Source organism: Arctopsyche grandis, chromosome 5, assembly GCF_051622035.1.
Source record: "Arctopsyche grandis isolate Sample6627 chromosome 5, ASM5162203v2, whole genome shotgun sequence".
In the NCBI taxonomy this organism is placed as follows: Eukaryota; Metazoa; Arthropoda; class Insecta; order Trichoptera; family Hydropsychidae; genus Arctopsyche; species Arctopsyche grandis.
In genome coordinates, this window is record NC_135359.1 from 2,013,811 (window position 1) to 2,039,464 (window position 25,654).

At 31.9% G+C, this 25,654-nt stretch overlaps 3 protein-coding genes across 4 annotated transcripts; all 3 read left to right on the plus strand.

The window, feature by feature from the left end:
* Window positions 1-217: 217 nt before the first annotated feature.
* LOC143911764 (uncharacterized) lies at window positions 218-7,550 on the plus strand. 2 transcript variants are annotated; one of them, XM_077430785.1, is made up of 6 exons: window positions 218-821; window positions 3,554-3,824; window positions 3,898-4,212; window positions 4,942-5,613; window positions 6,684-6,875; window positions 7,081-7,550. In XM_077430785.1, the coding sequence occupies exons 1-6, from the start codon at window positions 729-731 to the stop codon at window positions 7,218-7,220; spliced, it is 1,683 nt and encodes a 560-aa protein (XP_077286911.1). In that variant the 5' UTR covers window positions 218-728; the 3' UTR covers window positions 7,221-7,550. The 2 variants fall into 2 exon arrangements, with proteins under 2 accessions (XP_077286911.1, XP_077286913.1); XM_077430787.1 differs by having other exon boundaries at window positions 4,945-5,613; window positions 7,081-7,367.
* Window positions 7,551-7,579: 29 nt separating this feature from the next.
* LOC143911993 (uncharacterized) lies at window positions 7,580-20,433 on the plus strand. Its single transcript, XM_077431098.1, has 21 exons — window positions 7,580-7,922; window positions 8,014-8,262; window positions 8,341-8,486; window positions 8,600-8,709; window positions 8,780-8,984; window positions 11,791-12,018; window positions 12,096-12,359; window positions 12,453-12,552; window positions 15,619-15,803; window positions 16,615-16,840; window positions 16,932-17,180; window positions 17,251-17,396; window positions 17,511-17,620; window positions 17,691-17,895; window positions 19,165-19,282; window positions 19,337-19,392; window positions 19,470-19,733; window positions 19,844-19,889; window positions 20,218-20,230; window positions 20,294-20,310; window positions 20,398-20,433. Exons 1-21 carry the CDS (start codon window positions 7,683-7,685, stop codon window positions 20,431-20,433), a joined length of 3,213 nt encoding a protein of 1,070 aa, XP_077287224.1. The 5' UTR covers window positions 7,580-7,682.
* A 422-nt stretch (window positions 20,434-20,855) lies between these two features.
* On the plus strand, window positions 20,856-25,435 carry LOC143911670 (putative fatty acyl-CoA reductase CG5065). Its single transcript, XM_077430660.1, has 8 exons — window positions 20,856-21,129; window positions 21,262-21,510; window positions 21,571-21,716; window positions 24,105-24,214; window positions 24,283-24,487; window positions 24,566-24,793; window positions 24,882-25,145; window positions 25,223-25,435. Exons 1-8 carry the CDS (start codon window positions 20,893-20,895, stop codon window positions 25,338-25,340), a joined length of 1,557 nt encoding a protein of 518 aa, XP_077286786.1. The 5' UTR covers window positions 20,856-20,892; the 3' UTR covers window positions 25,341-25,435.
* The last annotated feature ends 219 nt before the right edge of the window (window positions 25,436-25,654 follow it).

Genomic DNA, 25,654 nt, shown 5'->3' on the forward strand with positions numbered 1-25,654 from the left:
ACAGTTAAATTTATTTAACATACGAATTGGACTTCTTGAATATATGTAGATGTTTTCCAAATTATTTTATTTCGTTCTCCATTATCAAATACAAAGCTTGTATACTTGAAAACGTTAGTATTCTATATGTAGACACACCAGCAGTTGCATATGTCGAAACAGCCATCTACAATGTCCACATAACAACAATTTTACGTAACTTGGCAAATGTAGAGACAACCAGAGGGTCATTATTATCAGCCACAGACGTTTAAATATTTAAGAAACGTCGATTAAACCGTTGTGTTATCATCATTCCGTTCTGCTTTTCGCTGTAGATAAAACGAAATCTATACAATTATACCAAAACACGCATCGAACAATCGTCTAGTGTCGCTCGATTTTTCGACCGGTTCTGACATTCTCCCTAAAATTTGTCGTAATTGAATTTGTTTTGAGAGTGCTTGACCCCTTGGGCTATGACTAACCAAGATATTGAATCTCCCGGTCGATCCTCGACTGCACACGCCTTCCGCTGCTGCATCTCTTTGTGACGTCCTTTTTTGTATTTTAATTACATATAAATTGTGCAACAGACTCAAATGTTCGTGTTGATCGTGACGTGATCATTGTTTAAACTCTGGAGAGTAAACAGTAGAACATTTCAGTACCGACGAAAATTTTGAGTCATTAGTGATAGTATGATCTGCATTGTGATAATAGTGTGTGCTCTTTAATAAGTCGCCGAGATGAAGGAGAAAATGGATGAGAATAAACCCAAAAAGATCCCCCCCGATGGTGGATGGGGTTGGGTTGTTTGTTTTGCATACGCTTTAAATAATGTGAGTACATATTTTGGTTGAAAGTGATTCAGATATATGCATACATTATTTACCTCTATTATAAAGCTATTTCTGAAAATTTTATATGTATTATTTAGACTGTTTTTTAAAATGATTAAATATGAAATTGTAGTTATATATGTGGTACATTGTACATAAAACATATGCGGAATTATACAAATAGTAATCACTCATTCATTGCGCTCTTATCACAAACTCAAAACAGACATTACAAAGGTTGATGACATTATTTACTCAATACATGTGATATTGTACATGCAAAGCTTGACTGTACATTTCATTCTGTAATTTAAATATAAGAACAGGCCCCAAATAGATGTCAAAAATATTTTTCTGCCCCCCCCCCCACCTATTTCTAATTTTTTTTCAATAATTCTCACTATTTTCAATAATTTTTTCACCATTTTCAATAACTCTTTCACTATTTTCAATCACTTCATTATAATTTCCTGATACTATAGAATCACATGAAGATCCACAGTGATCGAACCGATTCCATTGTTTGTTGTGATCAATTTTAAAAGTGAATATTCCGAATATTTTTTATTTTCTTCTAATTTAGCTTTTTTTTATTAATTTTTATTGTGCGCCCGATAAATGTTTAGTCTTCCGTTGAGACATCGTTGAGAGTTATAATTTTATAAAATAATTTAAACGATCTTTCAACAACTTTCGAGGAAAGACCGAAGAGAACTAACGTAATAAAATATCGTAGCTTTTGAGCCGTAAGAGTGATACTTTTTGGAGAAATTTGTGAGTAATAAATAGAGTACGGACCCAAAGCGCGCCGTTCATTGTTCAATTGTTGTAAATGCTTTGTAAAAAAGGTTCGGCAAACCTTTAACAATGCATTTACAACATTTAAACAATGAACGGCACGCTGGTTATCCGGGCTTTAGTAATAAATAAAGAGCGGACCAAGTTTGCGCCGTTCTTTGTTTATTGTTCGCCGCGCATTGTTAATTTTTATGATGAACTTTTTTTTTTTACACTCGAGCTTTGTAGTTTGCTCTATTTCCTGGAAAATAGACCCAAAACGCCCTGTTTCCTGGAAAAAGCACGCTTCCAGTCTTACCCAGTGCCGGTTTTAGTGGGGGGGGGGTCGGGTGGCGCCCGAGGGCGCCAAATAAGTTAGGGCGCCGCACGATGCGCCAAAGGCGCTTTAAAATTTAAAATTAGAGCGCCAAAAGCCATAAAAAAATTTAGAATAGAGCGCCAATGGCGAAAGTTTTTTCTAAGGGTGTTTAGAAAAAATTGTCCGAGAGCGCCATTGGGTATAAGGCCGGCACTGGTCCTACCTCTAGTAATAAATAAGCTTCGGCACGACCGTGCTCACCATTGTACATTTCTATGGTTAACCTTTTTTATTTGCTCTCTAACTTTGTAGTTTGCCCTCTTTCCTGGAAAATAGCACGGTCGCGCCGAAGCTTAGTAATAAACTTCGTTGATATTATATTTGTATGGCAGGGGTGCTCAGCACGTGCGTTTTCGCCAACAAAACGTCATCCGAGTGGCGTTCAAATATTGTAAGTAAAGAGCGGACCCAGAGCGCGCTGTTCATTGTTCACATGTTGTAAATGCATTGTTAAAGGTTTGCCGAACCTTTTTTACAAAGCATTTACAATAATGTAACAATAGACGGCGCGCTTCCGGTCCTACCTCTAATTGTAAGCTTCCAACTAATTCTAAGAGTTGTACTTCGTAAACAAAATTTATTGCACCGAGCACCGTCAGTTTTCTTCTTGTTCACGGTCACACCCTTGTTGTATGGGTTTGCATTCGAAAATCGTTTCTCCGGACAAAATACAGAGCAATACAAAAGGCGGCCGTGATAATATCCGACAAAATATGTAGAAAAAAGTGTTATTTTTACCATTGTTCACCTTTTAGATTTTTGTTTCACATATAATAATAATGAAAAGGGACTTGAGGATTATTTTTTTTCGTAGACGGCCGCCGTTTAATTTGCACAATTCACACATACTTATATAAGAATAATTACATTGACTACAGAATTGATAAATTTACTATTGAGTTGTGAACAACTCGTGTAATCGGTGCAGTTTTGATAAAAATTCCTAACATACTCGTATTTAAAGTCAACAAAAACGTACATGCATACATCCATATGTATGTTCAAAATTTTGTTTTTCAATTTTGGCTTTAATTTTCTAAACACTTTCCAATACGAATTTATTCACAGGTCAATCGTTTATGAATCACTTTTTCTCTATTGTCTTTGCAGACTTTGATCCAATTTATAAACGCATAAAACATTGTGTGAAGTATTCACAGAATTTTGGATAAGCGTGTGCATAGTTTAGAGGTCAAAATGTAAACGTTTTAACGTTTGTATAAATTGATCAACTTTGTTTCGATTAAAGGTCTGTTCATACTTATCCAGCACGACCCGTATCCTGCAGGTGTCCTGCAAGTGCGGTAAGTATTCTTTAGTACATTATATAGACGTATTCATACTCCATTCGCGCATGCGCATTTACGCATTCATGCGCGTCCATATAGAATGTACTAAAGAATACTGTCCGTACTTGCAGGATACTTGCAGGATTCGTGTCGTGCTGTATAGGTATGAACAAACCTTAAATCAACATAATATTACATTATTTACACCCACTTCATTCATATTTTTCATTTTATTATTAGTATATATATATAATTAGAGTAACAGTATTGAATATAAAATTTTTCAGGTGATAGTTTTACCGTTAATATCCGGTTTTGGATTGATTTTTCAACAAACATTTGATAAGTTGGGTATATCAGCGACGAATACTTCCGTCATCATCACTGTCAATTATGCCTTCGGAATGGTCTTGGCCCTCTTCAATGGACCTTTACTGCGACGTTTTGGATACAGAAAAGTGTCAGTAGTGGGATCACTTCTCGTCTCCATCGGCATTCTTTTAACATCAGTCGGCAACTCATTCTTACACTTCATTATCACATATAGTCTAATGACTTGTAAGTAGCTGAATTATATGTGCATAGTCCCATGACTATGGGTGCCATAATTGACTTCTAAGCATGTTTTTAGCGATTGGAGTGGCTCTAGTGATGTCATCGTTCTCTCTTGCCATAAACAGTTACTTCAATAAGAATAGAGGCAAAGCCATGGGTATCGGCATGTCAATTACTGGTCTTGGTCCAATTTTAATGCCGCAACTTATCAATGCTCTAATGATATGGTTCGGGGTGCAAGGAGCTGTGATGATACTCTCGGCACTTTCAATGCATTGTATAGTAGCAGCTTTATTGTTAAGACCAGTGAAATGGTATTTGAAGGATCCTGAAAATGATATTGAAAACTGTGATACAACAAAAAAAGAAGAAGATTTGTTTATTAAAGAAAGTGAGTATATGTTTCATAAAAATCAACTGGAAAACTGATTATAATAAGGTTGTGGCTATTTGCAGGTACTATATCTGTAAATTATTGGCTATTTGCAGATACTATATCTGCGACAGGCGCAAAGCCTTCTGCGCATGCGCGTGAACTGTCACTGTCAGCGTGTTTACTGTTAAAATCTTGTTTTAAACCTCTTAAAATTTAGTTCGAACTCGTAAAGTGACGTAGAGTAAAAAATATAATCCAAATTAGTTAATATTATTAATTGTTAGAAAATTATTATCTTATACAATGTATAATACCTACAAACAAGTACAAGCCGCGAACTAGCTAAATGATATAAATCTATTATAATAACGTTTGAAATTTATTTGTCTCATATATAATGAACGATTGATTAAACAAGTCTAGCATACATTAAATGTAAGAAATTATAATCGGATTATAAGTTAACGCACAAGCGCAGAAGGCTTTGCGCCTGTCGCAGATATAGTACCTGCAAATAGCCAATAATTCCCAGATATAGTCCCTGCAAATAGCCAAAAATTCGCAGATATAGTACCTGCAAATAGCCACAACCTTATAATACAGTTAAAGTTGTAAATATAATGGAAAAAAAATCCAATCTAAATTTTTATTTGTGTCTTATGATTAAAACTAATTTTAAAAGATTTATTTAAACTAGAAATGTATTTAATAAAATTAAAAATAATTATACATTGTATATTACAGTAGAAATGCAAGATGTAAAGAAATCAATTGAATATGTCAGTGAAAATGAAGAAGACTATCTAGAAAACACATTAAATGATGATGCTTCTTCAAAGTCGTTAGATGTCAACAGCAAGCAAAGACTCAAACATACGAAATCAAAATCAAATCCAGACTTAGTAAGCGCTAAAAGTGGAGAGTCAAAGTTATACAAATGGTGGAAGCCAGTGTCAGAAATCAACCTCGCTAGTTCAGAGAACATCTTCAAAAGAGATGATTCAATAGAAAACGTCACACATATGAAAGTTCTGGAAAATGGCTCCGTTGGTAATTTAAAACGCGAGTCTTCAGCGTTCTTACCGAACAAAGTGTCCGAGGTTGAAAAGAAAAAGACTTTTAGTCGAAAGGTGGTGGAATTTTTCGACTTGGATCTGCTGCGTGATCCAGTTTTCGTCAATATCATGTTGGGAATATCTATAGCGGCCTGTGCTGAAATAAATTTTTCACTATTGACGCCATTCATATTGAGAGATTTGAATTTTACAACGGCTGAAATAGCCGCTGTGCTGTCTGTGATCGCCTGTGCCGACATTGTTTTCAGATTTATTTCCCCTTTTATTGGAGAATGGTGTCGAAAATCGGCCAGGGTTATGTACCTGATGAGTTTGTGCATGCTCATTTTCACCAGAACTAGTGAGTATAACGTGCACTAACAGCTTAAATATTCAAACTTACACATTTAGTAATGATTCGCAGTCTAAAAGTCTCAAATAACAAACTGATTTATATGATAATGATATATTTATTGAATTTTGAATGAAATAATATAAATCCACTATTAAAGATATCTTTAGTTGTATTTGAAATCATACTTATCAGTATGCCGAGGATTTAAAAATACACTCAAATGAACAAAATGATATCTCAGCACGGTATTAAAGTATTATTCAATGTCTTCTAATCGAGCTAGTGATTGATCATGTTTCATATTCTTAATGATTGATATATTAAATGTATGACGACAATAATAAATTTTCATGTGATCATGTGATCAAATTGGCCCGTGATTATCAACTGTTTTATTGTTAGAATTCAAAAGAAATTTTAGTGTGTTTGTATGTTAATATTATGGTTATTAATAATGTTTAATTAACGCACTTCATTTTGAATATAGAATATTGTATATCAATAGATTCCTGGATATTTTTTATACATATGTAATAATATGCGAAAACATTTCGACTTTTTTATATATACCTATAAATTGTTGTAATAATTTCAATACTCAATATATAGCTAGTTATTTTGAAGCTTGAGCGATTCGAATATATACCTGGCATATAAAGACAAATATTAACCAATGAATATGCAAAAAAATGTGTAATTTTATTTCAAAAGATTACTCGGCCAAATTTTTTTGGGTCAAATCGGTCAACTACATTGTTTTAGCAATCAATAGATAGATTTTTATATGTAATATTTAGTAATTATTAATTCGAAATTGCAAATTGATTAAATCTAATCGATTATCATATTAATCGCTTTGATAAGAAACTCTGGTAATTACATTATTTCAATAAATTATCCCACTTGATAATCGATCAAAAAAATGTCACGTATTCTCAAATCAATAAAAAAATCTAAGCGTATTTATTCAGATAGTATTGAATTTGGTGTAAAAATTTTGTAAGATTAGAAATGAATATCAATTGCATTATTATTTTCATAATCTGTTTTATTTAATAGAATTTATTTGTTTTCAGCTTTATTTTTCGCTACCACATATCAAGCGATGCTTTTTGTGGGCTTAGGTTTAGGAATAGCAAAAGGAGTCAGAACAGTTTATATGGCCATGGTGATACCAAACTATGTCCCCATAGAAAGGCTACCGTTTGCTTCAAGTATTCAAATGGTCACAAACGGCTTTATTATAATGACTATTGGACCTTTAATGGGTAAATATATTTTATGTACTTCAATTTTATCAAATATGCATTGAAATTAACGGGCATTGGACTTTGGGAACCTCAGTATTACATCACATACTAAAAGATTACATTGTATTCTGATTTCCTGCACGAGTTGGGAATACATAATACAAGGTGACACGTTTTGTTACTCAGTTCAATACATTGTTTGTAAAATCGATTTATTTTTTAGGGTATTTGAGAGACAAGTCTGGATCATACAACATTTCGATTATATTTATCAATGTTATCACGTCTATTACAATAGTGATGTGGATTGTGGAATATGTATACATAAGACACTTTACAAAGAAAGCAATTGCAACCTCATAATACTCAGATATTTTTTTAATTTAAGACAAAAACTATTTTAAAAATATGTGTAAAATGACATTATTAAAAAGTATTATATTTAAAATATCTTGTTTGACTTAATTTTTTATACACATCATTTAAATAAAATTAAATAGACGGCAATCCAAGAAAAACTTTTGTAAGCACAAAAATTATTAATCTCGTCAAGTGTATATTACATTATATACAGTGCATATACAATCCATATTAAATTTAGTGAGTAACATTGTACTGTATATTATACATAAGCCATTTACATATACATATATGTATTTACATAATTTACAAACAAAGGATTTTTAATTTAGCATATTAAGTGTTTTTTTATTAAGCTTTGTGAAAGCGTTTTAAAATGACTCAATAAATTATTCCGGCAGTCTGTTGAAAATCGTTAGCTAGAATAGTCCTAGGGAAGTAAATAGAAAACCATAAAAAAAGGAAATGGCACCCGATAGCATCTCTCAGGGTAATCAACTCGTACAACCGTCTACGACAACGACAGTTGAAGACTTCTTCAGAGGACAAAACGTATTCATAACTGGTGGCTCTGGTTTCGTTGGCAAAGTTTTGATAGAAAAGCTTTTGTGGGCCTGCGAAAGTGTTGGAAATTTATATATATTGATACGACCTAGCAAAGGATGCTCGGTAAACCAGAGGATTGAAGACATTATCAAATTACCAGTATTTATATATTACTTTAATAATTAATACAATGCTGTATTTCAATTATATGTAAATAAGATTTTTGTATAGAAGTTTGTTCAAATTCCAGTTATTTGATAGATTGAGAGAAAGAGATGCCGGTATTTTTAAAAAGATAAAACCTATTGCGGGTGACATGTCTAAGCCAAATCTTGCTATTGATGATGCCGATAGAAAACTGTTGGAGAATTCTGTAAGCATTGTATTTCATATTGCTTGTTCTGTGCGTTTCGATGACCCATTAAAAAAAGCAATTTTCATTAACCTCAGAGGAACTAAATACATTATGGATATAGCAGAAAATATGAAAAATTTAAAGGTAGCAATTGAAATGATACATTTTTTGTGTAAATAAATTATCTAAGGATTTAAAATAAATATTGAATTTATTTTGAAGGTAATGCTTTATATTTCTACAACATTTTGCAACACAGATAAGAAAGAAGTTGAGGAAAAAGTGTACTTGTCAAATTTTAATTGGAGGGATATGATAAAACTTGCTGAAACTTGCGACGATCATACACTTAATATTTTGACTAAAAAGTAAGTGCTTTGTTTGAAAAGTGAAATAAAAAAAATTGTGAAAAATGAAGACCACTCTAATATACACATTATTATTAAAATGATGTATGTAAACAGTCGTTTTTATCTTTTAGGATATTGGACAAACAACCGAATACATATACATACACCAAATTTTTGGCTGAAAATCTAATTTACGACTATTCAAAACATTTACCATGCGCAATATTTCGACCCTCTATTGGTAGTTATTCATTATACACTGAAAATGCAATTTATAATGTAGATTGTAAGTAAAATGGGATTTATTTCAGTGACGTATACCACAAAAGAACCGATGCCGGGATGGGTCGATAACCTCAATGGACCAATGGGTATGGCCACAGGTGTTTTTGTAGGTATTCTCCATGTTATTTATGGAGATGAAGATCTAATAAACGATTACATCCCTTGTGATTATGTTATCAATGGAATCATAGTAGCAGCTTGGTACAAAGGCATTAGTAATACGAAAGAATGGTAAGCATTTGTATAGAGCTAAATGTAACATTTAATCATGTAAAAAATCCGTATATTGCTTTTACATCAGCAGCCATTCGCCATCCACTGCAGGATGAAAGCCTCTCCAACACGCTTCCACTCGTCTCTGTTTTGCACAACTCTCATCCATCTCACCCCACACATTTTCCTAATTTCGTCTACCCATCTTCCCTGCCGTCTCCCTTTTACCCTTTTTCATCCTCTTGGATACCATTCAAGCACTTCTTTTGTCCACCTTTCGTCCATTCTTCTAGCCACGTGACCCGCCCATTGCCATTTCAACCTCTTAACTCTATCCACCTTGTCCACTACCCTTGTCATACTTCTCACCCACGTGTTCCGCTCTCTATCTTTCCTCGTTTTTTAAAGCATACAGCGTTCCATATCTCTTTGAGTGCATTGGATTTTTTGTAGCATCTTGGCGTTCAGTGTCTAAGTTTCACATCCATACGTCATCACTGGCAAACCACATTGATCGAAAATCTTTTTCTTCAAGCAGAGTGGCATTTTTTATTTAAAAACAGCATTCATTCGTCCAAATGCACTCCATCCTAGTTTCATACGTCTCTTTATCTCTTCATTTTTATTACCGGACATGTTAATTATTTGACCTAAATATAAATAATTAAATAATAAAAGCCTAGCTAAGATATTATTTGGGGGGAAGCCGCCACATTTTAGTAAGTCAATGGGAATATTATCTTCCCCTGGGGTTTTACCGTTTTTTGAAGTTTTTAGCGCGGCCTCTACTTCGCTAGGCAATACTGTAGGAACCCTCTGGCCGTGTGTCGTTTTCGGAGCGGGAAATTGTCCGTTGTAGTTCTCGTATAGTTTTGCATAGAACGTGTAAACTCTGTCTATAATCTCTTTTCTATTCCTAATTATTACTCCACTCTCTGATCTGATTGCGATCATCTGGTTTTTGCCTAAGAAAAGATCCTGTTTGCACTTTTTCAGGCTACGGTTATTCTCAATGGTATTTTCTATTTGCTTCCTGTTAAAATTCCTGACATCCCTGACTATTCTTTTTTTAATTTCTTTATTTACTAGATTGTAGTTTTGCTTATTATTGTCTCTATCTACATAAGTTTCTTTTATGCTTAATTAGGTTTTGGGTTTCCGCTGAAATTTTGCTAAGCTTAATCTGTTTCGTGAATCCACCTAATTTCTAACCTGTTGAGGTTAGAACCGAGATAATGATAGTGTTCAATTCCTCGATGTCTGCTTCTGGATTTAATTTCTCGAATCTATTTCCAAGCTCGAGTTCGAATTCCTTTTTCCTAGACCTTAGTTGAGCGAAATATAGAGTGTTACTGCATCCTTTTATTAATGTTCTACGTTCGCAATTTATATTAATGGCCATCCGGGCCCAGACTAATTTGTGATCCCTACCTATATCTACATTGTTTAAAACACTATCGTCTGTAACTGAGTACAGGGTATTTGTTAGGATGAAATCAATTTCGTTTCTGTCTCCTTTGGGAGTCTCCCAAGTCCACTTATTGTTTGTGTTTTTCCTGAAAAATTAATTAGTGATAAAGAGCCTGTTGAGTTCTGCGAATTCTATGAGGCAATCGCCTTTTTCGTTTCTTTGGCCGGTACCAAAATTGCCTACTGATCTTTCCGTATTTGTCTTCTGTCCTATTTTTGCGTTAAAGTGTACCCATTCAAAATTATTAATACTACATAGCATAAACGTTCCGAAATGTCGCTTATTTCTATAATATTTCTTTCTATTTTCTTATTGATCAGAAAGCCTACTCCTCCTATTCTACCATTTGGTAACCCTCTCCAGTAGAGACAGTTGCCACTTTTTAGAATTATTTGATTTTGTTGTTTCCGTCTAACTTCATTGAGTCCTATTATATCCCATTTGATATTTTCTAATTCATTCTCTAATGCAAGCACACTTCCTTCACGCGATAGCGTTCTTACATTGTACGTAGCTAAATCCAGGTTTCTATTAGCTAAGCTATCATCCATCGTCACTTTTACCTTGTTGGAGGTTTGGGTAATATTATTAATGCTTCCGTGGTTTTATATACTATGAATTATGTATATTTTATGTTTTAATTCAAATTTGGTCAGTATTTTAATATACATGTGTATATAAATTTAATCAAATATACACTGGTCAGTATCAAAGCTGTTTGAACATTTAGAATTTTCATTAAAGATCAATATTTTTAATTGATAATTCAAATTTTATTTTAAATGGTCCATATTTTGTTATATGACTTGAGGCAATATTAACTAAATGATTATTATTACAATGATAATATTTACAATAACGGCCTACTTCTTTCATTCTCAAATATTAGCACACTCACATTATCATATAGCTCATCACTCTGAATATTGAATATGTTTCATATTGTTATTTTTCTTTTAGTTGCGTAACATTTAATTGCCATTATTTTATATCATGTGGGTCATAGCGATATAACAGGTATCCTCAAACCGTTGCTATGAATAAAAATCAAAATAAAAAGAACACAATACCAAACACATTTTGGTATATGCACAAAGAAACACAATAATTTTGGATTGAAAAAGTAAAATTCATAAAAACAAATATATAATTTTGATCATTTAGTTACCTGGATGTGGTAATACATGTGCAAGAATAAAAGTTAGATTGAATTGGAGTCCCAGTTGGATTGTTGGAAAATATCAGAGACCGAATTTTTTTTTTTAAATAATACTGACCCAAAATATATTTATTTACTGTTTCCTTTAAATAATATTATGCGTTTAAATCGAAATACAATATATTATTTTTCAGTATTGTAATAAACGGGGCTAATGGAGGAAAAAAACAAATTCCTTTTACGAGTTTAGTCACCGATGCTGATGATGTGATTAGAAAATGTCCACCATTTAAAGCATTGTGGTATCCATCTGTTATAATGACAAAAAAAAGATATGTGTACCTGTTAATGACTTTATTCACGCAGATAATACCAGGCTTCTTATTGGACATGCTGCAAGGTGTCACAAAGTCAAAATATCAGTAAAAAATTAGTCTTCTATGTCATTTTGTGTTTATTGTGTATCATTCTTGTTGTAATTGTTATGTTTAATTTTTAGAATGATGCGTATATACAGAAAAATTTATGTTGCGAATGAAGCTGTGGCATACTTCATGCTCAACGAATGGAAATTCGATACCAAAAATTACGATTCCGTATGTAATTTTTTAACACCGAACGATGCTAAAGTGTATAATTACAACACGAGTACCCTCAACCAAAAAGAATCAGTCCTGCATGGCGTATATGCTGTAAAGCGATTCATTCTGAAAGAAGACATGAGTGTGGAAGCCAATATAGCCTCTAAAAAGAGATTCCAAAGGTGTTTATTATAATAATTAAAACTTCATATATTATTATTTTAAAATTAATAATTAATAATAAGTATATTTGACATTAAAATTTAATTTTACAGAAGCTATTGGCTTCATCGAGCGCTGACAACTGTATTCTGGTTTTTTGTTATATTGATCGGATCAACCGTCTTGATGATATCATCCAATAATTGCATCGCTGCAATTAATAATGCATTGAATTAATATGCATAAAATTAAATCAACATTGTTATTGTCATTATGATGTGCTTAAAATAATTTATTAGAATATTTCAAATAAAAATCCATTTATATACATACATTTGATCCGTAACGGGTAAATATTAAATTAAATAATATTAAAAAATTACTTTGGTTTTTGTTTCCATGTTGTATTTTTATAATAACACTTCTTTATATGGTACATATTTTTAATTTTGAGCATTTCTAATTCACTTCTACAATTTGACCTGCAATAGGGTGTTATATTGTATTTTGAAAAATGTTTTATATAAATCTGGCTAGCATGATTATAGAACTACATATGTAGAATAAAAAACAGATTTATGTTCATGCACTTACAAATATACATAAATTATAGATATGTACATAGATTTAATAAATCAATTGTTATTGTAGCAAAGCAAAAAGTGCACTATTATATTACATATTGTTGCGTAGGGGTGGGTGCAGGATCCAAGTAAAAGGCCAAAGTCGTTTCACAGCATTTATTGGTGATTAAGGAGACACACGCACTGGCAGTGCTCCGTGCAGAATGTCTTGATATCGCCTAAGTACTGCCTTATAAGGGACAGGTCTCTCAGGGCATCTTTAACGTCCGGTTTGTTTACCTATTGTTATGGTCACGTACTAGATGTGCCACTGAAGTCGGTCCCACGCTACCGCTGTTAGTTCTAAGAACTCCACTGGAATGCGACCGAGTACCGCTATCGCCGCCAAGTGCATTCGGGGGAGATAATCCTCGAAACCAATCATAACGGTCACACAGTCTCTAGGATGCTACTCGGCCTAATCCGATTGCACTTACTCGGCCTAATCCGAGTGTACGTAACAATGCAATTCAACATAATATGTTATCAAACTTGCAGTTTTTGCTTTCTTAACTTTTCCTATTTATAGTTTTATAATTATGCAAATCTCTATTCCTGACTATGTAATTATTAAAATACTTGGGTAATAGATTATTATCTAGCTTATATACAAATTTAAAAGTGCTTAATTTAAAACTATTTCTAATATCCAACCATTTCAATTCATCTAACATATTATACTTCTAGCCAGTGGCGGACTGGGACTGAAATTAGTGCATGCCAGGAGTCAAAGGGGGCCCACCCAGGGTTAAAAAAAATTGTCCCCCCCCCCCATATAACAAAAATGGGAATAAATTTAGGTACAAGAAAAATGGCAAAAGCAAAATAGATCCATAAATTACATTGTATATTTCGTTTTAACTCTTGTCCTAGGTAAATAGAATGCATCATAAAAGAATGCGGCATAAAAGCGGCTTTTACTTTCGGTAGAAAACACTCAAGGACGTCATTTCAGCTTTTTCTTGGGGAGCAGGCAAAGATTGGTCAAATTGAATTTTTTTTCAAAAAATCTTTTTTTTTTATATCGGAATAAAAATGGAAAATATTTTTTGCATACACCTTATTGAGTTATAAAATATGAAAAAAATAAGCTTATTTTTAAAAAAATATTATGTAGAAAGCGAAAAAAGCGCCGCAGGCGAAAATTTTTTTCCAAAAATCTTCACATGATCAACAAAAATCGACCATCTAACTGAGTCACTAAAAAACTGTCTTAATTTCTACCGAATATCTTTTCACTTTATCTATGTACATATGTACGTAATAACAATAGATAAAGTTTTGTGACCATGCGAAAATTTGAACCAGAATCGATCACTGATCACGTTAATATACAAACTTTCGGAAAAATAAACGTCACACATCTGTTTTTGAGACAAAATAAAGTAAAGGGGACCTTTCTCACGATTCGCTCTATAGGATGAACAATTTCTAAGAATTTTACCCAAGGCATACCACTTAAAAACCAAAATATACTTGTTTCGAAATAATAAAATCTTTTTTTTTCAAAGCACATAGCAGCGATTATTTTATTAGTTACCCAAAAGTAACATACATAAGAAATAAACGTAGATCCATAGTATCTCATTAATAATTGAATTACATAATATTCACACTATTCCTTAATTTAGGGGGGCGAGTGCCCCCATATGCCTCCCCCCAAATTACGTCCCTGAAAAAAATGCATAATATTTTCAATTAATGTTAATCGAAAATCGGGATTTTGGGGAGGGGGCCCCTATCCTATATTTCTATATACATGGATGTGTCTACATTAGGAATAGATTTTATATTCGGAAACTGTTTAAAATTGTGTATTTAAATCTTACTATATCGTCGAAGCATAATCAAATGTTATTTTGAAAGTATGAAGTAAATTTAAATCGCTGGTTGATGATGAATCGTCCTATCAAAATTGTTTTAAGCAATTCAGTTTATATTATTCACGGAAATTTGTTTATTCCCATTTTTATTTCAGTAGGTAGTTATTACATAGGTATTGGTATATGCATAATCTTGAGGTTGGAAATAGGCCCGGCAAAAGGGCCCACGCAAATGTTGAAACTTACATTTCGAGCCTAATAAAAAAAGTTAACCGATCCTTGGGCTGTTAAAGCAGGTATTAGTTGTTTGTGTATATCGTAAGAAATTTGTTTTGTTGAAATGCCCAAACTTTAGGTCCCAAAGTGCAATATCCTATAAATTTTTACACACGTGAAATAATTAAAAAGTTATTTAATTTTACTGAGGGCCCATATTTTCTAACAGATAGTGGGGCCCACATGCCATCGGGCATGTTCGTTTGTATGGCCAGTCCGCCACTGCTTCTAGCATTCTTACGTTTCCTCACATTCAAAATTGCACGCATTGCTCTATTCTGCACTTTCTGCAGTTTGTCAATATACAATCCGCTAAATAAATTGAGCAATGTAGCGCAATATATGATATGAGGCCTTACAATACAATTGTATATCAATATTTTACTTTTTATACTTAATATATTTCTTAACCTACACAGAGTACACAAACTTTTTTAATAATATATTCTGCGTGCACCTTAAAACTTAATTTAGAATCCAAGTAAATGCCTAAGTACTTAATATTATCTTCTATTCGTAAATGCATTTGATTTTAATCTGATCAATAACTGCAATAGAAACTTTTAAAATTATATTATTTCAATAAAATTTTCCCCGCGACTGTTAATCAAGAAAACACGTCATGTTTTTTCAGCTCAACAGAACATATAAGCGAATTTAGTCCGATGTTATCGAATTTATATGAAAATGTTGTAACATTTGAATTGACAATCGATTGCATTAGCATAATGCAATTGTTAAAGTGATTATTTCACATTAAAAAAATTACTGCAACCTTTGCATAATATTGCAACGGTCAACGTCTAAGTCGCCATTGAAAATAGTGTACCGTTCAATGTCATCTTGATTAACCTTTCATTTTCTGTAACACTATTTTTCAGACCCACATAATAAGTAAACGAATAAGCAAACACTTAAGAACAAAAAAAATTGTATTTTTCAATATATAGCTTAATTTTTTGTAACCACTTATCAAACAATGCTTTTTGTGAGCGATTAGTACAAGCAAAAGTACATATATACGTGATATGGTGATAACAAACTACATATGTTCATAAAGAAAGACATTTTTGCTTCAGTTACTAGAGAGACAAGGATCGCATATCAATTATATTTATCAACGTTATCATACATATCTATTATGTAATACAATAGTGATATGAATTGTAAAATATGTGATTTTCAAAATAAGCAATTTTCAAAGAAAGTTCCAATTTTCGAATTGAAAAAATCCAATATAATAGTAATTTTAAATTTTTTAATATAGCCAAATTATTTAAAGAATTGATAAAATTTTCGAAAAGGATGAAATGCTTGAACACCAACCGTCATATGACAGGTTGACCATCTATTTTGACACGCTGCAAAAATTGCGACTAATCAGCAAACAAAGGATTTTTGATTTAGCATATTTATTGTTTTTTTATTAAGCTTTGTGAAAGCATTTTAAAATGACTCAATATATTTTACCGGTAGTCTGTTGAAAATCGTTAGATAGAATAGTCATAGGGAAGTAAAAACAAGACAAAAAAATAAGAAATGGCACCAAGCAGCATCTCTCAGAGTATTCAACTCGTACAACCGTCTACGACAACGACAGTTGAAGACTTCTTCAGAGGACAAAACGTATTCATAACTGGTGGCTCTGGTTTCGTTGGCAAAGTTTTGATAGAAAAGCTTTTGTGGGCCTGCGAAAGTGTTGGAAATTTATACTTATTAATACGAACGAGCAAAGGATGTTCGGCGAACCAGAGGATTGAAGACATTATCAAATTACCAGTATTTATATATTATTTTAATAATTAATACAATGCTGTATTTCAATTATATGTACATAAGTTTTTTGTATAGAAGTTTGTTCAAATTCCAGTTATTTGATAGATTGAGAGAAAGAGATGCCGGTATTTTTAAAAAGATAAAACCAATTGCGGGTGATATATCTGAGCCAAATCTTGGTATTAGTGATGCCGATAGAAAACTGTTGGAGAATTCTGTAAATATTGTATTCCACGCTGCTTCTTGTGTGCGTTTCGATGATCCATTAAAAAAGGCAGTGTTAATTAACCTCAGAGGAACTAAATACATTATGGATATAGTAGAAAACATGAAAAATTTAAAGGTAGCATTTCAAATAAAAAATGCTTATATATGTAAATAAATTAAATATAAATATTGAATTTATTTTGAAGGTAATGCTTTATATTTCTACAACATTTTGCAACGCAGATAAGAAAGAAGTTGAGGAAAAAGTGTACTTGTCAAATTTTAATTGGAGGGATATGATAAAACTTGCTGAAACTTGCGACGATCATACACTTAATATTTTGACTAAAAAGTAAGTGCTTTGTTTGAAAAATGGAGAACAATTGTAGAAAATGAACACCACTCTGTATATACCTACAAATTATCATCAAAATGATGTATGTAAACAGTAGTTTTTATCTTTCAGGATATTGGATAAACAACCGAATACATATACATATACCAAATTTTTAGCTGAAAATCTAATTTACGACTATTCAAAACATTTACCATGCGCAATATTTCGACCCTCTATTGGTAGTTATTCATTTTACATTGAAAATGCAATTTATAATGTAGATTGTAAGTAAAATGGTATTTATTTTAGTGATGTATACTGCGAAAGAACCGATGCCCGGATGGATCGATAACCTCAATGGACCAATGGGTATGGTCACAGGTGTTTTTGTAGGTATTCTCCACGTAATTTATGGAGATGAAGATCTAAGAAACGATTGCATCCCTTGTGATTATGTTATCAATGGAATCATAGTAGCAGCTTGGTACAAAGGCATTAGTAATACGAAAGAATGGTAAGCATTTGTGTGGAACTAATGTACAGTTAGCATTTGATCTTGTTTTTTCAAGGCTTTTCTATGTATTATTTATTATACATACATACATATTATATATGTATGAATATTATTTTGACCTGTGTTTATATGGTCAGCATTTTTTTCAAATAGCGTCTATTTTTTGAAGTTTTTGGATATTCTTACAATCGGTTCAACTAATCTTTCAAGCTGATACAGTTTTTGCAAGCCTATTTCACCCTTTTGCAAATGAAATTCATCCTTTTGCAAATGAAATTCATCCTTTTGCAAATGAAATTCATCCTTTTGCAAATGAAATTAATTTTTTTGCAAATGAAATTAACCCTTTTGCAAATGAAATTCATCCTTTACAAAAATTGTATTAAAAAATAAAGAAACCGAATTAAACAATATGTGCTTTTAGTATGTATTTTAGTTTAAACTTATATTTATATTTGTACATACATACATATTTATTTAGAAGGTGTAAATATATTTTTTATTTTCAATTTTTCAATTTTTATTCAGTTAATCAAGTTAATACATATGTACGTAATTCAAGAAATATGGTTATTAAAAGTATGTTGAACGTTCCAAGCTCGATGGATTTATATTATAATTTTATATTATTTAAATTATAAGTATAATTTTAATTTTAACTTTTAATAACCATATTTCCTTAATTATTTATGAATTAACTTGATAAACTGAATAAAAATTGAAAATAAAAAAATAAAAATAATATTTGCACCTTCTAAATAAATATGTATGTATGTACAAATATAAATATAAGTTTAAACTAAAATACATAAAAAGCACATATTGTTTAATTCGGTTTCTTTATTCTTTAATACAATTTTTGTAAAGGATGAATTTCATTTGCAAAGTGGCTAATTTCATTTGCAAAAGAATTAATTTCATTTGCAAAAGGATGAATTTCATTTGCAAAAGGATAAATTTCATTTGCAAAAGGGTGAATTTCATTTGCAAAAGGGTGAAATAGGCTTGGAAAAACTGTATACTTTTAATATAAATAAATAATTGTTTTTTTTTTTTTTATATTATTGTAGTTTTAATTCCATAATAATATTTAATTTACGCCCCAAAACAATTACATACATATATGTATAATGATAGTCTTTATAGATTTTGAAATAAGACTGGCTGTCTAGTATTTATTTTGGTAATCTGAACATTTCAAACTGACCATTGCATTAAAATATTGATAAAAAGTGCTGACCATTTAAATCGATGTTTATCATTTTTCAGTATTGTGATAAATGGAGCTAATGGAAGAAAAAAAGTAATTTATTTATCGAATTTGATGGACACTGCTCAAAATTTGGTTGCAAAATCTCCACCGTATAACGCATTGTGGTATCCATCTGTCATAATGACAAAAAAAAGATATGTGTACCTGTTAATGATTTTATTCACGCAGATAATACCAGGCTTCTTATTGGACATGCTGCAAAGTGTCACAAAGTCTAAATATCAGTAAGTAATTAGTCTTCTTTGGCATTTTGTGTTTATTATGTATGATTCTTGTTGTAATTGTTATGTTTAATTTTTAGAATGATGCGTATATACAGGAAAATTTATGTTGCGAATGAAGCTGTGGCATACTTCATGCTCAACGAATGGAAATTCGATACCAAAAATTACGATTCCATAAGAAATTTTTTAACACCGAACGATGCCAAAGTGTATAATTACAACATGGACACATTCGACGACAACGAATTCATTCTAAATGGCCCAAACACTATAAAGAAATACATTCTGAAAGAAGAATTGACTGTGGAAGCAATTACAGCCTCCAAAATTAGATTACACAGGTTATACATACATATATACCAGACAATCAATAAAACCTTTTTAATTAGTATTTCAAAAATACTATTATATAATGAAAATAAAATATTTAAAGTTTCAATTTAATTTGCAGGAGTTATTTGCTTCATCAAACACTAAAAACTTTATTTTACTTCCTGGTAATATTGATTGGATCGACCTTTTTGATGAAATCGTACAATTATTATTATCTGTAATAAATTATACCAATTCAGAATGCGTGTAAAATTTAATTAATTTATTATTGTTATTATAAGATGTATAAATTTGTTTTTTAGATTATTTCTAATAAAAATATTAGTTTTATTACAGAACTAATATTGCATAATATAATATGTATATAGTACGGTAATTTGTTAAATAAAAAAATATTAAATAATACTTTGGTTTTTGTTCTCATTATATTTTAATAATAACAATAACAATATCATTTCTTTATTTAATTTTTTTATCTTTAATTTATATCAGGAAGGCCAAACAGGTAACTCCAATGAACTTTCCTGTGATTAATAGTGGTAGAAGTATTTTATTGTTCATATTTCAGATAGAAAACTACACCAAGTTAATGATAACTGACCGTCTAATCTCCATGTTATACTACTAAGAAGTATTATATCACATTTTGTGATTTCAATTGGAATATTGTAGATTTTCATGGAACATAAGATAACAAACAAACATTAATCTTTATTTTACAGATTATGTACAAATACACATGTACATATCTATGTAGAAACGGAGCTAATTTTATTCCTAATATAATATTTGTGAAAGAAAACTTCAGGAATTATCCTTTATTCATTTCTTTAGTCCTATATATTAATATAGGACTAAAGAAATAAAATATATTACAAAATGTATTAAAGCACTGTTATAGGCTAGTAATGTAAAATAATCGACATTCAGAAAACTGAAATTTGATCTAATCATATAGTTTAATGCAGTCGTTTGCTAAATTAAAAAATTAAAAAATTATCTGCTAATCGTTGCAAATGCATTTTGATTTACAAACAATGGATATATTTGACTTGTAAAATGTTGGCATAAGAATTATCATAATATGACATTCAGCGAACTGCAATTTGGTCTAATCATGTTTTTTAATTACAGTCTTTTGCTATCTGTTAATCAGTAAAGAACACGATGGCCCTACAAAATAATCAAACTTCACAACTTGCACCACCGTCGACAAATATATCAGTCGGCGACTTTTATAGAGGACAAAATATATTTATAACGGGTGCTTCCGGTTTTATGGGAAGAATTTTAGTCGAAAAAATTTTGTGGTCATGTGCAGATATTGGAAACTTGTACATTCTAATCAGATCAAAAAGGGGATCTTCTGCAAAACAAAGAATGGAAACCCTTTTTGATTCGCCGGTGAAATTATTAGATTATTTTCGACGGAATGCTTTTTCTTTATAAATACATATTAGCTATAGAAAAATTCTAATTAAAAAATATATATGTACATTGAATTTTAAATGTGTTATAATTTGTTTTTATTTTTAGGAATATGAGCGAGTGCGGCTGAGAGATCCGAATATTTTCAAAAAAGTAATACCGATAGTCGGTGATATTTCCAAACCTAATTTAGATATTAGTGATGATGACAGAAAATTATTAGAAGACTCGGTGTCCATTGTTTTCCACGCAGCTTCTTCAGTTCGTTTTGATGATTCCTTAAAAAAGGCTATTCTGATTAATCTAAGAGGAGCCAAGTCCGTTGTGGATTTAGTAATGAATATGAAGCATTTGAAGGTATATTTAACACATTTATTAAATAATAAAAAAATGTTCTAAACATTATTTATTTTGCAGGTTATGGTGTATTTTTCTACAACATTTAGCAATTTTGAAAGAGGAGTAGTTGAAGAGAAAGTTTACTTGTCAAATATGAAGTGGCAAGACATGATTAAGCTTGCTGAAACTTGCGATGAAAAAATTATAAACTCGCTGACTGAAAAGTAAACTACAATTTTAATAAGTTAACCCTTTCCAACGAACGACGATAACGACAAGTCACAAGTACGGAAATTATAGTAAATTTTCAAATCACTGGGTAGGAATCCTCCATTCAGGGACAAAAATGTTCATATATCTTTTTAATTTATTATTGAGTCTATACTGCTATTATTTTAATTTTAATTTCTTTATATAATATGAACACCATAAATAATTAACCAAATGTAATTGGACATCATATATAAACTAATAGCGCTATTTTGTGTCTGTGTATGTATCTGCGATAACGCTCGCCGTACTATAAAGGTCTGACCGCACTATACGACAGCCGAACGATCCTTAACTTCACAACAGTGTGCGACAATATTAGGTAAACCGCACTTGAACGACAGCGATGCGACACATGTCAATCATCCGTTCGGTACCTCGGAGCAAAATGGACGAAACGGACGCTATTATAGTATCTTTGATATGCGAGGAAGAAGAACAATCTAGAAAAACCAAAAGATTATGGCTACATGCTATTTCAAAGTCACGATATGAAGAAGGAGAATAATTGTCGCAAGGCAACCCCCATTCAACGACAACCCCCACTCACGTCGCAAACGACACCTTGCGTCAAGGTTTCATACAATTTCATACAAACAATATTTGGTCGCGTACTGTTGTGAAGTGTCGGATCGTTGGGTTGTCGTATAGTGCGGTCAGACCTTAATAGTCATTTCGGTTCGACATACATATGTACGTCACAGTTAAACAACTGCCAACAAAATGTACGCATTTAATTACGAAAGAAAAATACTTCTATATATATACTATTTGCTACCAATGTTTTCTCTAGGCAAATTAGTCTCTGAGCATTTAGCGCCATCTATTAATTTAATAAATTCATTTTTCTATTGGTATTTTATATTGTTTGTATGTAGGTAGGTACATACATAGGTAGATTTTGCCATTTTTTTCATATAAAATAATTAAATATAAATATTAAATTAAATGTATTTAAAAGGTGTTTGAAAAAAATCGGTTCAAACACAGGACCGACACATTTCTTTTAATTTTTTTTTATTTAATAACTTAATATGCCAACATCCATGCGATTACATTTCATCGGGTACAACACTAGTTTCCTATAATACTAGAAAACAAAATGTCATTCTAAAGACAATTATCCACTCATTAGCGTAAAAAATTGTAAACCATGTTCAGAACGGTTCGGTGATTATTGGTCACAAAGCGCTCGCCCAATAGTCAATAAAATCTCAGTCGAAAAGTCCATCATACTGTTACGTACGCCGCGGATTAAGCGAATAGAATCCCAGAGACTGTGTGACCGTTCAAGGATTATGTGACTGTTAACGGATTAACTAAGTGCATACCGTGCGACCGGTATAAGTGGTTTCAAGGATTAGCGACAGGCTAAGTGCAAGTAAGCTAAACAATGATTGCACTTCTCATACCGTGGGAATACATATCCGAATACGTGACTATACAGTAGGTAAACAGATAAGACGTCCTGAGAGATCTACCCCTTATAAGGCGGTACGTAGGCGATATCATGTCATTCTGAACTGAGCACTGCCAGTGCGTGTATCTCCTTAATCATCAATAAATGCTGTGAAACGACTAAGGCCTTTTACTTGGATCATCCACCCACCCCTACGCAACAATACTAACGATAACTATCATACTGTTGCGTAGGGGTGGGTGGAAGATCCAAGAAAAGGCCAAAGTCGTGTCACAGCATTTATTGGTGATTAAGGAGATACACACACTGGCAGTGCTCCGTCCAGAATGCCTTGATATCACCTAAGTACCGCCTTATAAGGGGCAGGTCTCTCAGGGCATTTTCGACGTCCGATTTGTTTACCTATTGTTATGGTCACGTACTAGATGTGCCACGGAAGTCAGTCCTACGCTACCGCTGTGGTTTCTGAGAACTCTAAGGGAATGCGACCGAGTTACCGCTACCCCCGCTAAGTGCATTCGGGGGAGATAATCCTCGAAACCAATTATAACGGTAACACAGTCTCTGGGATGCTACTCGGCCTAATCCGATTGCACTTACTTGGCCTAATCCGAGTATACATAACAATACTAACGAAAACTTAAATGCCAAGTATTCCGTATTCGCAATTTTCATGGCAAAGATTGTCTTTTGGGCGATCGCAATGTGACTAATAATCCAATTACCGTTCAGAATAGATACTGTTCTGTTTTTTGCCGATAACAATGGTTATAATTATACGTTGTAGCCAAAAAATATCAAGTCTGAAAAAAGTTTTTCTCTCTCCAACAAGATATGCATACCTACAAAATGCCTCGGGAACCATTTGATAAATATGCTAGTATATACACTCTAATGTTTGAATTGGTGTCTTAATTTTTAGAATTTTAGATAAGTCACTCAACACTTACACATACACCAAGTTTTTGACTGAAAATTTGATCTACGAGCATTCGAAAAATTTTCCTTGCGTGATTTACAGACCATCTATAGGTAATATGAATTGCAATGGTATTTATGTACATACATACAATTGTAAATCAGACTCATGTTGATTCCAGTGTCTCCAATAATAAGCGAACCGATTCCTGGATGGATGTTTGGATCTCATGGACCAACGGCTACTTTTACAGGAATTGTTTCGGGGGTTCTTCATTGTTTACATGGAGACGGTACAATAGTACAGGATTTTATTCCCTGTGACTTTGCTATTAATGGAATATTAGTTGCTGCTTGGTACAAATGCATAAGTAATATGAAGGACTGGTACGTATTTTATCATAATTTTAAAGCCTATAAACAAATTATTATACATATATTCAAAATATGTTTGTATATTTGCAGCTTAGTGATTAATGGGTCCAATGGGAAAGCTGTAAATATTCCAATGACTAGCTTAAATGGAACTACTATAAAATCTACTGAAAATAACGCTCCAAATAATATGTTGTGGTATCCTTTCATTACCATGCAGAAAAATAGATACATGTATTATTTTCTAGTTCTATTCACTCATATTATACCAGCAATGTTGGTAGATAGCTTGCAATACTTTTCCAAGAAAAAATTCCAGTAATTAATATATTTATATCTAATTATTTTACATATATTACCTATCATACACGTGTTGTGTTAATTTTTCGTTAAAATTAATTTATAGATTGATGCGAATATATCGAAAAATTTTCTATGCAAATAATCTTAGTTCGAGGGTTTTACTCAATGATGTAATGTTTATTAATAATAACATCAACACGATATTCAGTTTCTTAAATCGTGATGATGCGAAGACTTACTTTTATAATGTGAACGAAATAGATTCCGAGAAAGGAGTTTATGATTTCTTAATTGGTACAAAAAAGTTTTTCTTAAAGGATGTTATGGATATTGATGTTCAGAAAGCTGCCACTCGGAGATTCAAAAGGTTTTTGCTCTTATTACTACTGATAGGATTTGATTTTATATATTATTTCAATGCCTTATTTCGTTTGTCATTTTTAGGCTCTATTGGGCTCATCAAATCTTAAAAACGGGTTTGATTTTAATGGCTTTGCTGGTTGGATGGAACATTTTGATCAAATTATTTTTTGATTGCACGACAATTCATCATTGGCTATAAACATGTTTTTAATCATGTGTGGAAAAATTAATGTAATATGTGGTGTTTTAATCTGTAAATTTTATAGAGAAAATATTGAATAAATTTGTATACATTAATCATGAAGAGTTTTAATCATTGACATATTTGGTTTTATAAACATATACATATTACAGTTTGTAAAGCGAATCTATTATTAACTCTTTTAAATACACATCTAATGATAACCTAAATACGTCTGAGCAAAATCATTACATGAGTGTTTCTTGTTGTCGTAGCTGTCTTCCTTAGTGGTATCTACTCAACTAATATTGACTTGATTGTCTGAAGATGTG

Excerpts from the sequence above, each read along its gene's own strand:
- LOC143911764 (XM_077430785.1), top strand. The coding sequence starts at position 729 with ATGAAGGAGAAAATGGATGAGAATAAACCCAAAAAGATCCCCCCCGAT. Across the intron at positions 822-3,553 it reads TTGCATACGCTTTAAATAAT|GTGATAGTTTTACCGTTAAT; the intron begins GTGAGTACATAT and ends AAAATTTTTCAG. Across the intron at positions 6,876-7,080 it reads GACTATTGGACCTTTAATGG|GGTATTTGAGAGACAAGTCT; the intron begins GTAAATATATTT and ends TTTATTTTTTAG.
- LOC143911993 (XM_077431098.1), top strand. The coding sequence starts at position 7,683 with ATGGCACCCGATAGCATCTCTCAGGGTAATCAACTCGTACAACCGTCT. Across the intron at positions 12,360-12,452 it reads TCTAAAAAGAGATTCCAAAG|AAGCTATTGGCTTCATCGAG; the intron begins GTGTTTATTATA and ends TTAATTTTACAG. Across the intron at positions 17,621-17,690 it reads AATATTTCGACCCTCTATTG|TGATGTATACTGCGAAAGAA; the intron begins GTAGTTATTCAT and ends TATTTATTTTAG.
- LOC143911670 (XM_077430660.1), top strand. The coding sequence starts at position 20,893 with ATGGCCCTACAAAATAATCAAACTTCACAACTTGCACCACCGTCGACA. Across the intron at positions 24,215-24,282 it reads GATTTACAGACCATCTATAG|TGTCTCCAATAATAAGCGAA; the intron begins GTAATATGAATT and ends TGTTGATTCCAG. Across the intron at positions 24,794-24,881 it reads TTTTCCAAGAAAAAATTCCA|ATTGATGCGAATATATCGAA; the intron begins GTAATTAATATA and ends ATTAATTTATAG.